This window comes from Drosophila kikkawai, chromosome 3R, assembly GCF_030179895.1.
Source record: "Drosophila kikkawai strain 14028-0561.14 chromosome 3R, DkikHiC1v2, whole genome shotgun sequence".
NCBI classification, from domain to species: Eukaryota; Metazoa; Arthropoda; class Insecta; order Diptera; family Drosophilidae; genus Drosophila; species Drosophila kikkawai.
The window spans coordinates 12,449,369-12,462,618 of NC_091731.1; the positions used below are offsets into that span (position 1 = coordinate 12,449,369).

Sequence of the window (13,250 nt, forward strand, 5' to 3'; positions counted from 1 at the left end):
CTTGGAAAAGTTTGCTCAATATTGCTCACTGAGAACACTCATTTTCCATATTTAGTCGGCTTCAATAATACAAACTGGATTTAAGTATCGTTTTGCTGTCAGCTTATGCAAATACTGCAACTAATAGCTCTTCCTCTTATTGGTTTCCAGCTAAGGGAAATTTCCTCAGTTGATTTACGGAAAAAGCCGGCATTGTTTTATATTTATTTATTACCGAACATGTGGTAATTGTGGATTTTCTAATTATTTTAGCACTTAAACTAAAGGAAAATAAATCTTTGTGAAAAATCCCACTTTACTTATTTACAACTTTTGTGGATCATAAAATCGTTTTGACTTTTCGACAGGAAATGTTTTCACACCAAAAGTAATTGTTTTTTTTTTAATGATTGATTATTTAGTGTGAAAATAAAAGTATTTGTTGAAAAAAACAACAAAGGTGACAAAAATTTCACAAATTTGTTTTACCTTGTCATTACTTTTTAGTTGACATTTTTGTATAAGGACATATTTTGATTTAATTTAAGTACTGAGGGTGTGTTATTTGCCATTATTAATAGTTTTCCATTCAGCAAATTACACACAAATATCGCACTTTAATGACTCTTTAGTAGGCACGTGTTGAAAATAAACACTGGCATTATGCTGATTGATATCGAAAGCAATAAAATCGCAGCATAATGGTTTAGTTTGTTTTCGAGTGTAATACGATTACGGCCACTTGGGTAGGGAATCACTGGAAACGTGAGGTCGGGTTAACCGGTTCTGGCCCACTCTGAAACAATGTAAGCCACTATGCATAGGAGGATGCCCCATGGTGACCTTCGGCCGAGCTGCAAGAAGGGGCCAAGATGTCGCTGGCGATGACGATGCTAAGACTCGAGGCTCTTGCGGTTTTGACACCGCTTTTGGCAGATGGCAAACAATTTTAGTGGTCGCCACTAAACAAAATTAGACACAACTCATTTCAACTTTGCGCCGTGGCGCGTTGGTGTGAAAACCCGGCAATTATGAGCGCGAAAACTGTCAATACACTCGGTCTCTTTTTCGGGGCCTTTTTCTTGGTCTGTTTGCCCAGCGACTTGACAAAGAATCGGGCAATTATTGACCCGTTTGCTGGCCAAATATTGGGACGGACTAAACAGCTATTAAATGTCGGCCACGCGGCAGGAAAATGCTTGGAAAAAAAAACCAATTAGAATCTGTGACCAGTTCGTCAAAAAAGTTTTGAATATGCATGTATATAGCATCGCTGTATCGCAAGGCCGAGGTGGCAAACTGGTTAACTGTTTGGCATCTGACATACATCGCGTTATATATGGCCCAGATCCGGAGTGAATTAAGAACGTTATATAATGCCGATTGGAAAACATGTTTCCGAAGAGGCACTTCATTAGCAGGCAGTTGAGAGACCGAAAAAGAAATCGCCGAGCGACGTGCCGAGCTCACTTGACCGATGTCTCAAGCCGCTTGACCCGCGGTCATAAACTTGGCCAAAAACCAGGCAAAAATCTTTGTGGATCTACTTACGTTTTCCCAGCAGCATACGTGAGGGGGGCCATTTACGATTCAGCAGGGGATTTCCCCCAGGCCCCGATCTCGAATCGATTGTGTCATCGTGGAAAGTGCAAGTGATCTGGATATTCTAGGTGGTGGTCGAAAAGTCTATAAACAAAGCTGCCCGACAGCCACGCGCCGAATATTATCAAGACGCATACTAGCATAAACCATGAAATAGGCGACCCCGGCCCCGTATATCCAAGATACCAGATCCGAGCCGATCCAAGCCGATCCGATCCGAAACGCTACGATCCGAAGCGAAGCCTGAAGCCCAAGAATCGGCGACGTCGGCGCAGAGAGACGCTTTAAATTTCGGTGTTGGTTAACTTTTGAGGCACTGTCTCCGCCTGCTCTCTCAGCTCGGTTCAGCTCGGCTTAGCTCAGCGTCTCAGCGTCTAACGATCGATCCAATCGCGGTGCCGTGCAAATTCTTTGGACTAGGCGCTTAAAAAGCACTGCCAGTCGCTCCGATCCCTCATACGCCGTGCATTCATCGCGCCCCGTGGACGTGCCGTGTGTCGTGGCCAGAAAAGCGGAATAAAAACCACAAGTCCTTTTCGTGGGACTGCGAAACGAACTCTGGTGTAAACAGTGATCAAGTGTGTTGTGTACGAAACGAACTGATTGGATTTTAGTGACCCCTGCGGATTTTCCACACATTTTTTTGCCGCAACTCAATCCTTAAAGGTGAGTGTGAGACAATCAGAGAAGAGTTTCAGTTCGATCGAGTCATTGTGAGCCAAAAAATAGTTTTATTGGCCCGACTTTGCATTGCGGAAGTCATCGAAACTATCGTAAAAGTCTCAGTCTCGGCCGAATTTCAACATCAATCGATGGCACTTCACCATCCCCTCCAGGCTGTGTGATTCACCAATAGGAAATAGCATTCCATCGAGCAAATAAATATGTTTATGAAAAGAACTCTATAAAGCCGCTGACGCAAGTCCAAATCGAGAGGCCAGTGACGCCTCACGTAGCCCTCATAATACTAAAATTATGCTAGCCTTAAACAGAGCGAATGGAATTCTATGCCTGATCCAGGAGACTCCGATCGGACCCGATCTCTTTGCTCTTAGCCGCACGCGCTAATTGCGAATGCGGCTTAAGTAGGCGATAATGAGTATGGATGCCACGCATAATGCGGCCATAAGCATATTAAATCGGGCATCTGATAGCTGAATAGATGGATAGATAGGCCCGGAGATTTGTAGACGCGCCCAGACCAGAGTCACGTTCCCAGTTACTGTTCTGGGTGCGAGTCTGGCTCCGGCTGGGTGCTTTTCGTATGCGCCAAACGTCGCCGGCTGCGTGCGCTGCCCGATTCGATCAATGGAGGAGCTCTTCCCGTGGTATCAATCACATTCTGGCATTAGATTTGAGTCAGGTCCCAAAGCTCAGCGCTTTCGCATTATATTTATTACTATTGCTCTGTCCGATCTGTGACGTGGTCAGCCACAGTTCGTCTCGGCGGACGGAGAGCCTAGGCAAGACCCAAGACAAAACCTAAAAACCAAAATCCAATGCGAAGCCACGCCAAAACCCCCAAAAACCCGTTGGCAACATCAACCTTGATCGGTCTTCGGAGAACCCGAAACAAAAGCAGTTCTATACATAAATTTATCGCGGTTATTTAACTATGCTAATATTCCGGTAAGGATGATTGAGCGCTGGACTCATCCACGCCGTGATGGGACCCAAGCCAAAGACCCACCGAAACTAGTTTGATTCTGGCAGCGCGTGGCACCTGCATGACATTAGCCTTTGTCTGTGCCTTCTGCGACTCCTAGACTGGCAAGTGCTCCCCCTTAGCTTATGCTTACAGTGGTTTTACAATGCCAAAGGCCGGCTGTATTAACCGGGCGAATAAAATTTAAAGCACACGACTTGCCATTGAACCTCTACGATTTAATAGCTGAAAATCTATGCACGAAGCCAGAAGCTCCAGCACCCCAGGCCAATAAGAATAGTTTGTTTTCGAGTCGGTGCGAATCATGAGGCCGCTCTGAGGTCAACTGGTTGTCCAACTAGCCATCCATTCATTCTAGTTGTCTGGCTGTCTAGAGAGTTGAAGATCGGTCGTTGGGAGTGGGTTGCCCAGGTGGCGCCACACTGTCCGATGCACAAGTGTTCAAAATGCATGAATTACACCGCATAAAAGTGCATTGCATTATTGCGAATCGATCCCAATGAACCCTCAAGGCGTATGCGTAATATTAATCAATGAACCATGCGACCCTAGGCCTATGTAGGCTCATAAATAATTAACAAAACTAATCAAATGCGGTTTATTCCGACTGCCTCAATCGCAAATTTCTAGGGTCCACCTTGGAATGTGCAGCCATGTTGACCAAAGATCAGTTTAGTGTTGAAGAGCTTTTCCCATTTTCCAATATAATTTAAAGTTCAAGCTATTGTTTAAACAATTTTCCAAGCTGTATTCAAAGATGACGAAACATCTTTGCTAGTTTTCCTTTATCTCATGAAATCTTCAACGAGTCTTCGTCTACAAGTTCCTGATAAATAAAAGAACTTTTCGCAGCTTCTTGGGTTCTTGAATAACCTTTTCTGGTTTCCAATGTTCACAAAAAATTGATTTGATAGACCCCCAAATGTTTGTAAAGAATGGATATGCAAATATATCATTCGCCGTGTACAACATAAAAACAAAATTATTGATTGTTTTCTGCGGGGATTTTGTTGCTTTGGCTTCGGATTCCGTTTTATTCGGAATTCTCTTTTCGCGCTTCCGGCTTGCTATCTTTGTATCAGTTTCGAGTATCATTGAGGCTGGCCAACTGCCGAAGGTCGCTCGAGCAGCTGTTTACCTACCGCTCGCACTCACCTCAATTGTGGTCCATAATTAGTCGTGCAGCTGGGGATGCCTTCCAAATGGAGAGCCGTTGCGAAGCATGCCCTGCATGCGAATGAGCACCCACTGATTGATGGCTTCTGCGAGTTGTTGAGAAGACAAAGGCGTCTCGTGTGACAGGTCGTAAATCAGGACGGAAGCTGCGGAATATCAATAGTAGTCACCAGTCTATATGCACTCCTTCCGCTTTCGCTTACAGATGACGCCCAACATAATAGGCAGCACTTTCATATTGGCCGAAACGGCCATTGCCGATGGCAACAACAACAAGATGGCCGCCACACCCGCCGCTACTGCTAACACCGTGGCCGCGCCTGCCCCGAAGGTTTCGAAGAAGCTGGAGAAGTCGGCGGAAAAGCCCTACGAGATGGAGATCGTGTGGCGCAACGTGGGACTCTTCGTCGTGCTCCACTCGATGGCCCTGTACGGCCTGTACCTTATCTTCGCGGAGAGTGCCTACCTTGAGCTCTTGCCAGGTGAGTTGGGTATCACTGGGTCTTGTATATCCCTTGCTAATTCTGGAATTCCTCCGCCTGTCCAGTCTACTTTAGCATGTTCATCGGCGGTCTGGGCATCACGGCCGGAGTCCATCGTCTGTGGTCGCACAAGGCCTACAAGGCCAAGCTGCCGCTGCGCATCTTCCTCATGCTGTGCCAGTCGCTGGCCTTCCAGAACAGCATCTGGGAGTGGACCCGTGACCATCGCGTGCACCACAAGTTCACGGACACACACGCCGATCCCCACAACTCCCGCCGCGGCTTTTTCTTCGCCCACATGGGATGGCTGATGTGCAAGAAGCACCCCGATGTGACCAGCAAGGGCAAGCAGATCTCTATGGAGGACATTGAGCAGGATCCCGTCGTGATGTTCCAGAAGAAGTGAGTACATAGCTAGGGATTTTATTATTCCCGTTTACTTACATTTTTTCTACCTAACAGAATGTACTTCGTGGTGATGCCCATCTGCTGCTTCGTTCTGCCCATGATCTTCCCTTACTACGTGATGGGCAGCTCGCTGCGCGTCTGCTTCTTCACCTGCTCCATGCTGCGCTTCTGCCTGTCGCTGCACTTCACCTGGCTGGTGAACAGCGCCGCCCACTTCTACGGCATGAAGCCCTACGATGTGAATGTGAGCGCAATGAACAACAAGCTGGTCTCCACGCTGACCATTGGCGAGGGATGGCACAACTACCACCACGTCTTCCCCTGGGACTACAAGGCAGCCGAGCTGGGCACCTACAGCTTCAACTGGACGACGGCCTTTATTGATGTTATGGCCAAGATTGGTAAGAGTCACAGACTCCCCGGAATTTAGAATATATTTCCTAACCGTATACCCACTCTATTTACAGGACAAGCCTATGACCTGAAGTCCGTGTCCCAGGAGATGGTCTACAAGCGAGTGCTCCGTACTGGCGATGGATCCCACATCGCCGCCCTGCTGGATGCCAATAACAACAATGCCATTCCCACCAGCGAGTTGGTGGCCCATCTGGACCACGAGCTGGAGGAGCATGCCATCTGGGGCTGGGACGACAAGGACATCAGCGAGGAGGACCGCAAGGGGGCCAATGTGGTGAACAAGGAGTCCGAGTGCAAGCAGGACTAGGAAGTGGGTCTGCTGGAGCGGTGGTTATCCCAAACGAACAGCCTTCTTGCTGCCACATCGGGTCTGCAGTATTTAATTATATTAATTGCCTATTCTCCGTACTGCTTACGCATAAGTGGTGACTGTTCGCAACCTAGGAAGATCTACGTAACACCGACAGAGGAAACACTGGGGAGTCCGATATGGCGACCCGATGACGGCAAGAAGCATCTTATATATCAATGGCTTCAATTCCAAATACAACAACCAACTGAAAAAAACTATTCGAGATTAGTCAAAGCAAATTGTTCGCAGCAACAGAGCCCTATAAAGACCCCTCAAAGTCCCCCCTCTGGCACTCGTCGTTCAGGGATGATGAACACGGCTGCCTACCACAACCCCCCCCTCCCTATCTCTGTCCCTATCTATTGATATTTGTATATTTACGCAAGAGGTTCTAGAATTAAGCGTACCTGCTAAGCCCTACTTTAAGCATCGACTTTTATGTGTGTGTACATTGTGTTAGTAATTTAGGTCAAAAACGAAATATTTAGGTTCAAGCCAACTATTGTTGAAAATTAAAAAAAAAACTATAAAAAACTAATGAGCTGTGGTATTATATTTGGGAGGTACTTTGGTTTAAAGTGGTTATTTTACTCTTAAAGTTTCATTAAAGAGAAAATTAGACTATTGAAAATGTTTACTTAAAAAAAAATCATCCACTTGAACAATTTCAAACAATTTACTAAAATATGAATTCAAAACTCAAGAAAATCTCTTGTTTGTAAAAAAATAAAAGTTTAGAATAGTAATTTGTTACCTTTTCTAAATTCCGAATCTGATATCCCCAATAAGGAAGCTCAGGAGCTTGGAAGAAATGAAGCCATAACACAGGAGACAGCCTTTATTGGAATAGCGGGTCTAGAGACTAGGGACTAGGGACACTAACTGTAGCTGATGTGCTGCTCCTCGTGGGTATTGAACTGCGTCCGGGCTGCGTACATTAAGGCCGCCATGAAGGCTCCATTGTTCAAAACCAGCGACAGGATGGTGGCCATCTTAAGCGCAGGCAGTATAAAAGGCAGCAGGCTACCCAGCAAGACTACAGGGAAGATTAGCATTGGCACCGCCACCTGCATCATGGTCACCTTGTACGAGTTCTTTTTCTTGCGCTTTCCTAAAATACCCCCGCCACCGGCATCGCCACCGGCCACACCGCCTCCACCACCCAAACCCTGTTGCTTGGAATCGCCCTCCGGCTCTGGCTCATAGTTTTCCACGCTGCCACTGTTGACGCCACCGCCGCTGATGGACGGAAGGTTGATCAGGTTGAGGTCCATCTCCTCAGTCTCACGTCTCCGGGCTCGTCCCATACGAGATTTGGAAGCTGAAAGGATAGCGAGCAGCATTTTAGTTAAAACGAGAAAGGAAGCTGAGGAACTTAGGGCTATAATTATTTGCTTTAATTCGAAATACAAGTTTTTACAATTTTTTAACTGATCTAAAAAAACATTTAAATTAAAAAAATTAAAATTTAATTCGTAAAACTTTACTATTTCAGAATTTATTATGTAGTTATTATACAAATAAAGAATAAAATGTGATCAGTTCATCCTAATATCAAATCATATTTTTTTTTATAATAAACCACCTACTCACAATAATTAAATCCAAATTCGAGTTATACAATTTAGTTGCGGATATTGTTTTCAAGGAGTTCCATGAAGTTAAATACAAATTTTAGTTAGTTGGCTTGACCTTCAAGAAGATCTTTCTAGTTAAACGTGAAATTTATTCTATTTCCGAAACAACATTCCAAATAAAAGTGAGTATCCTATACACCAGGCAAGATTAAGTATTTAATTGTTTACTATTTATGTCAAAGAAAAGCGAATGAAAGAGGATTTCAATATGAAGTTGTGAAGCCAAAATGGTTTACTGGTTAAATGCTGTTTTGACAGCATTAAAAGAGCAAATTTTGAAGTGGCTAAATGTATTTAATATTAGTTCTATTAAAATCCCTTGCATAGACATCCCCCCATCATTTTGGCGCATGCGTCGAATATTTTAACACGATCAAAGCTCAAAACCGAACTGGCAGAACTTGTTATGTTAGAATAGAAACACAATGTGTGAAAGTAAATTAAAAGCTATTCATAGAGAAGAAATGAATGAATTTAAATTTATAGCAAAAGGTCAGATATGGATGAAAATAAATTATAGCTCAGCTATGGAATGCAAATGCTTATAATATGAGCAAAACCTTCCTTGGCACTCACCCTTCTTGAGCGAGAACTTGAGCTTGTTGTCCTTGCTGGGCACGATCTTCACCAGCATTCCGTTGAGGAAGTGCAGCTTAAGATCGCGGTGCTTGAAGAACCGCTGAAAGTTGACCACCAGCCGCTGGTTGAGCTCTTTCTCAGACATGCTCAGGTACTTTTTGGCCACCAGGCTGCCCATTTGGGTCTCCTCGCCGAAGAACTGATCCAGAAAATCGCGGGTCAGGTTGCCAGTGCTGGGCATCTTGGTCCGCTCCTCCATCTTCCGAAGCACATACAGCTTGGTGCAGTGCAGCATGCTGAACTCGCGCAGGCACTCGTAGATCCGCATTGGGATCGACGCCCTAAAGTATGACACACTATTCGTCGCCGCCTGACTGCGGCCCATGAACGGGTTCAAGTCTTCACTATGGGTAGCGGCATCTTGGCCAAGTGAAAGATGGAGGCTGAGCAAGAGACAGAGGCAGAGTCCAAGTAGGACATGCCAGGATAAGGTCAAGGATCTTGAGGAGCCAGCGGTCATTTTCGAAGTACGACTAATTTTCCTGCAAACACAACACAACTGCACCGCAGCAGTGACAGTGGAAAACTGAATGCACCGCTTGGCCAAGAGCCGCCGTCATCCCAGCCTGTGGACTGTCTGACCACTACTTTCCTCCGGCCAAGCAACTGGTTTGCTGCTCCGCTAGATCGCCAACGCTCGGCTCTTGGATTTAGTTCAGCGGGTCACCCGGCAGCAGAGTCTCTTACCCGCACCTGCCCCAGTTGCCTGACTTATGGCCGATACATTCGATTGTTTACAGCCGAAATTCTGGCTCTAATCTCTCCCAGAATCAGTTCTCTCTTCGATCTGTGCGGATCTGGCGCACCTGGCTCATGTTCCAGTCTGCGTGGAGCAATTGGGTCAGCTGCAGTGCGTCTGCAAGTAAAAGTAACTCGATGCAGCAGTTATTGGCTGAACATTAGAAATTTTACACCTCATATCGGAGGGGAGAACAGATCGCTGAGCACGAGGCACGCTGAAATGAGGTGTCTATAAAAGTTGTTTTAGTGTTTTATATATTCGTTGAGTTATATAGAACATTTATAATGGTCATAAAAAATAATTAACTAAAATGTAAGACTTAATTTACATTTCGATTTGGAATTTCAGCATAAATGGAAAACCCTGGGGTTATCATTGTGTCATTTAAAGTTTGAATGGGTTTATCTCTCAAGCTTTCTTTATGTTCTTTTTACTTGGATTATATTATTTTGTTATATATTTCTTTATTCAAAAGGTAAATAGTTAAGTTAAGTTTTCAGAGGAATTTTGTTGTCTAATTAATTTTAAAATGTAGCCAATTGTTTTTATATTTATAAAATATTACATCAATGCAATTCCGGATTCATAATCATTATAATTTAAACTTATTACAATGTTTTCTTTCTTTTATGACTTGCAACCATTTATTCTGGCTCATAAATATGCTGCAAGTGTATTCATTAGACGCATTTCTTTGTTGACAGACGACAAAATTGCGAAAATTGCCACAAAGTGGAACAATTGAAGCCGGATTCAAGATGATCGATCGGCTGGATGGCTAGAAAAGTGATTCGCTTTGAATTAAGTGCTGGTGGATCAAGTGAGAGTTAATTAATTAGTCTATAACCATAATGAGGCATGAGTGGCCGGCTATCATATCGTCAAGGAGAAATCCGTGCCCGGCTAATTATCGGTGTTGGTGTATGTAGTAGTGTTTCTCCTAACTGTGACCCATTTTGATTATTTTGGATCGGGGAGGAGTATCAATTGACTTTCTATACGCGCCACCGCCGCCGACGCTGCGGAAGAGCAGTTAAAAGAACCGTAAATCACGGACACCCTCCACAGAATTCGAAATGAGGTAGAAATTTCACTTTCCATAGCAGCGGATAAATTTACGAAATCAATCGAAAATCCATAACCATGGGTAGAAAATTTCGATTGCTGATTTATTATTTGTTTGTTTTGGAATTTTTTTTTTTTATATCAATAAATATCTTTCTTAAGCCTCAAACCCTTTTATAATCCATGAATTCTTTCAAAAAGTTTTTTTTAATATTTAGAATAATTAAATTTCACATTAGATATTCGTTTGCCAAACATTTTTATATTATCTCATTTAATCTCAATTTCAGACAGCAGACTAATTTGTTTCACACATAAAATTCTCTGCTGAATTTTCTTTTCTGCCATAATTTACTTGCAATAAATAAATAAGTTAAATAAATAATTTAAACTAAACTTAAATTATTATTTGGTTGCATGCTCGCTGAGGCTGAGGTAAATGTGACTCCTGGCCCGCTATCAGCTAGCTTTCTCTATTGTTTCGTTTCCTCGTCCAGCCAGGGGATTGGTATCTCTGCCAGAATCTACCACTCCTTCTCCAGCCACACGGGCTGCTGGGTGTGAGAGTGGGAGTAGACCACGGGCACTGGAGCCGGAACGGGTGCGGCGGCATAGGCGGCAGCTGCTTGGACGGGCAGAGCGCGGGACAGCATCTGACCGATGGCCAGCACCAGCAGAATGACGCCCACGCCCAGACCCTTAATGGACACCACAGTCAAGGCCGCCAGCAGGGTGGTGATCACGCCCACCACAAAGGCGCCGGGCACCAGGGCAAAGCTGATGCGACGCAGGAAGTGGTGGCCAAAGGTGCGGCTCTCTGGAAGGGAAAATATAATTAAGAATTAACGAAATTAAGTATTTTTAGGTGAAATATTTTATATATTAAGAAATTCCTTGTATGATTTGTTTATAAATAAGGCATTGTAGTTTGTCACTCAAACTTCTATCAATTATTCAATTCTTCTTGTTGCTTTCTTTATAGGTCATTAGTTGGCTCACTATATATTTTGATATCTTTAAAGTTTCCTTCACTAACCAGCCACATCCGACTCCGCAGCCGAACTGTTGGCAGCCTGCTGCTGACTCAACGCCAAATCACAGGCCAAGAACAGGCACACGAGAGCAAACACAATCTTCTGGTTGGCGGCCATTGCGATTCGATGATAGTTTAGTCCTTCGGGTTGAGTTTGAGTATCCGGTAATCCGCTTGACACTGCACTGCTCCGACACTGGTGAACAATTGAATGGAGGGCTCACATTGACATTGGCTTTTATCAACGAGGGTCTGGGCCGGCCCACGGGTCGGCTACTTGAAATTCGGCAGCCGGACATCGCGTAGCCACAGTGTCGCACGAACGTGCGCCAAAACAAGCAAATCGTGCCGCATCCATACAGTCTGCTGCCCCCGCCGGGTTGTCAGACACCCAAAATGACTAGGAGGTACACTGAAAAAAATATCCGCGAAAATAAAATGTGTCTAAAATTCTATTTACGACATATTAATACCGCAGCCACCTCATCGCATGGGGTTTTTGATCCGCTCAATTTACGTAGACTTACACAATATAAAAATACTTTGTTCGCTTTTAGCAATTCCAATGTTTCAAGGCCATAAAAACATCCTCAATTTGCAATTACAATTTCAATTCCAATGAAAACATCTAATTATTCCGTCAGATTAGAATATTCTTTACAGTGCAGTGCTTTGAATATGCATACAAAAAGTCGGTATTTTCACTGACGACAAGCGACCTTTTTCGGGCCCATCGCATTTGGCGGTGTAATGCATTGGAACTTGGATGTGGACATGGACATGGGCATTCTTTCACGACGCGTGTCTATATTGAGGGCAGCACCCAAGTAGTCGTCGCCGACTCAGACTTTGATTCGCTTTCATTTTTCGTCGCTGGCCGATTATGATTTATCAGCTAATTAACAATGAGGTACTGCATTTTAATTTATAATCAATACTAAGTCAGGCTACAGCTGAATAACGGATTTTCATTGACGAATACATTAGGCTGTCGCTTGCAATTCACTTTCATTCAGGGAAAATAAATGTCTATAGCAAGATAGTCAGTCACTTGTCAGTTATATTTTACTTTAAATTTAAAATTCATTTTTAATAGTTAAATAAAGTTTGTTTGTAGGTCTGATCTAGTATATATTTTTCTCTTAAATGATCAACAAGCCTTTTTATTATTGATAATTTTTTACTCAACCCAAGGCTTAAAATAAACTAAGTTTAAAACAAGAAAGGAAGCTAACTTCGGCACGCCGAAGTTTGTATACCCTTGCAGATTGGTTTCGATGTTTATATTATAGATTTAAATGCTGAAAACACTCACAAAACAGAGTTTCATTACATTTAACCCATACTTATTATGTTTACAGTTTGACAGTTACAGTTTTACATTCCCAGTTTTACATTTTCTCTACATCTACCGATCGGTTTATATGGCAGCTATATGATATAGTTGTCCGATTTTTATGAAATTTATACCATAATTCTAGAATAATAAAAAAAGATTATATCTCAGAGTAGATAAACATACGTTGAAAAACAACGAAACTATAATTTTTTTTCCTATTTATTTCTCGACCGTTCCTATGGCAGCTATATCATATAGTCGTCCGATTTTGATAAAATTTTTACCAAAATTCTGAAATAATATAGAATGGCCATATCTAAAAAATGGTGCAAAAATGTTGAAAAACAGCAAAGTTATAAATTTTTTTCTACAAATATATCGAACATTTGTATGGCAGCTATATGATATAGTCGTCCGATCCGGCCCGTTCCGACATATATAGCAGTGAGAGCATATAGAAGACTATATGCAAAGTTTCATTCAGATAGCTTTAAAACTGAGGGACTAGTTTGCGTAGAAACGGACAGACGGACGGACAGACGGACACACGGACAGACGGACATGGCTAGATCGACTCGGCTGTTGATACTGATCAAGAATATATATACTTTATAGGGTCGGAAAGGTCTCCTTCACTGCGTTGCAAACTTCTGACTGAAATTATAATACCCTGCAAGGGTATAATGAGAGATTACATTTTACTCCTACAAATT

At 43.2% G+C, this 13,250-nt stretch overlaps 3 protein-coding genes across 3 annotated transcripts; 1 reads left to right on the plus strand and 2 right to left on the minus strand.

Annotated features, from left to right (window-relative positions):
* Positions 1-1,915: 1,915 nt before the first annotated feature.
* LOC108074106 (acyl-CoA Delta12-desaturase) lies at positions 1,916-6,620 on the plus strand. The gene is made up of 5 exons (XM_017166003.3): positions 1,916-2,247; positions 4,629-4,905; positions 4,971-5,307; positions 5,368-5,714; positions 5,781-6,620. Exons 2-5 carry the CDS (start codon positions 4,629-4,631, stop codon positions 6,035-6,037), a joined length of 1,218 nt encoding a protein of 405 aa, XP_017021492.1. The 5' UTR covers positions 1,916-2,247; the 3' UTR covers positions 6,038-6,620.
* Positions 6,621-6,937: 317 nt separating this feature from the next.
* On the minus strand, positions 6,938-8,818 carry LOC108074065 (uncharacterized). Its single transcript, XM_017165936.2, has 2 exons — positions 8,296-8,818; positions 6,938-7,403 (listed from the first exon to the last, which is right to left on the minus strand). The coding sequence occupies exons 1-2, from the start codon at positions 8,816-8,818 to the stop codon at positions 6,961-6,963; spliced, it is 966 nt and encodes a 321-aa protein (XP_017021425.1). The 3' UTR covers positions 6,938-6,960.
* A 1,693-nt stretch (positions 8,819-10,511) lies between these two features.
* Positions 10,512-11,391, minus strand: apn (apnoia). The gene is made up of 2 exons (XM_017165931.2): positions 11,202-11,391; positions 10,512-10,982 (listed from the first exon to the last, which is right to left on the minus strand). The coding sequence occupies exons 1-2, from the start codon at positions 11,314-11,316 to the stop codon at positions 10,690-10,692; spliced, it is 408 nt and encodes a 135-aa protein (XP_017021420.1). The 5' UTR covers positions 11,317-11,391; the 3' UTR covers positions 10,512-10,689.
* Between the last annotated feature and the right edge of the window lie 1,859 nt (positions 11,392-13,250).

Bases quoted from the DNA above. Each gene is read 5' to 3' on its own strand.
- apn (XM_017165931.2), bottom strand. From the start codon at position 11,316: ATGGCCGCCAACCAGAAGATTGTGTTTGCTCTCGTGTGCCTGTTCTTG. The intron at 10,983-11,201 runs GTTAGTGAAGGA...TTTCCCTTCCAG, and splicing joins TGCGGAGTCGGATGTGGCTG to AGAGCCGCACCTTTGGCCAC.
- LOC108074106 (XM_017166003.3), top strand. From the start codon at position 4,629: ATGACGCCCAACATAATAGGCAGCACTTTCATATTGGCCGAAACGGCC. The intron at 5,308-5,367 runs GTGAGTACATAG...TCTACCTAACAG, and splicing joins GTCGTGATGTTCCAGAAGAA to AATGTACTTCGTGGTGATGC. The intron at 5,715-5,780 runs GTAAGAGTCACA...CTCTATTTACAG, and splicing joins TGATGTTATGGCCAAGATTG to GACAAGCCTATGACCTGAAG.
- LOC108074065 (XM_017165936.2), bottom strand. From the start codon at position 8,818: ATGACCGCTGGCTCCTCAAGATCCTTGACCTTATCCTGGCATGTCCTA. The intron at 7,404-8,295 runs GTGAGTGCCAAG...CTATCCTTTCAG, and splicing joins CAAGTTCTCGCTCAAGAAGG to CTTCCAAATCTCGTATGGGA.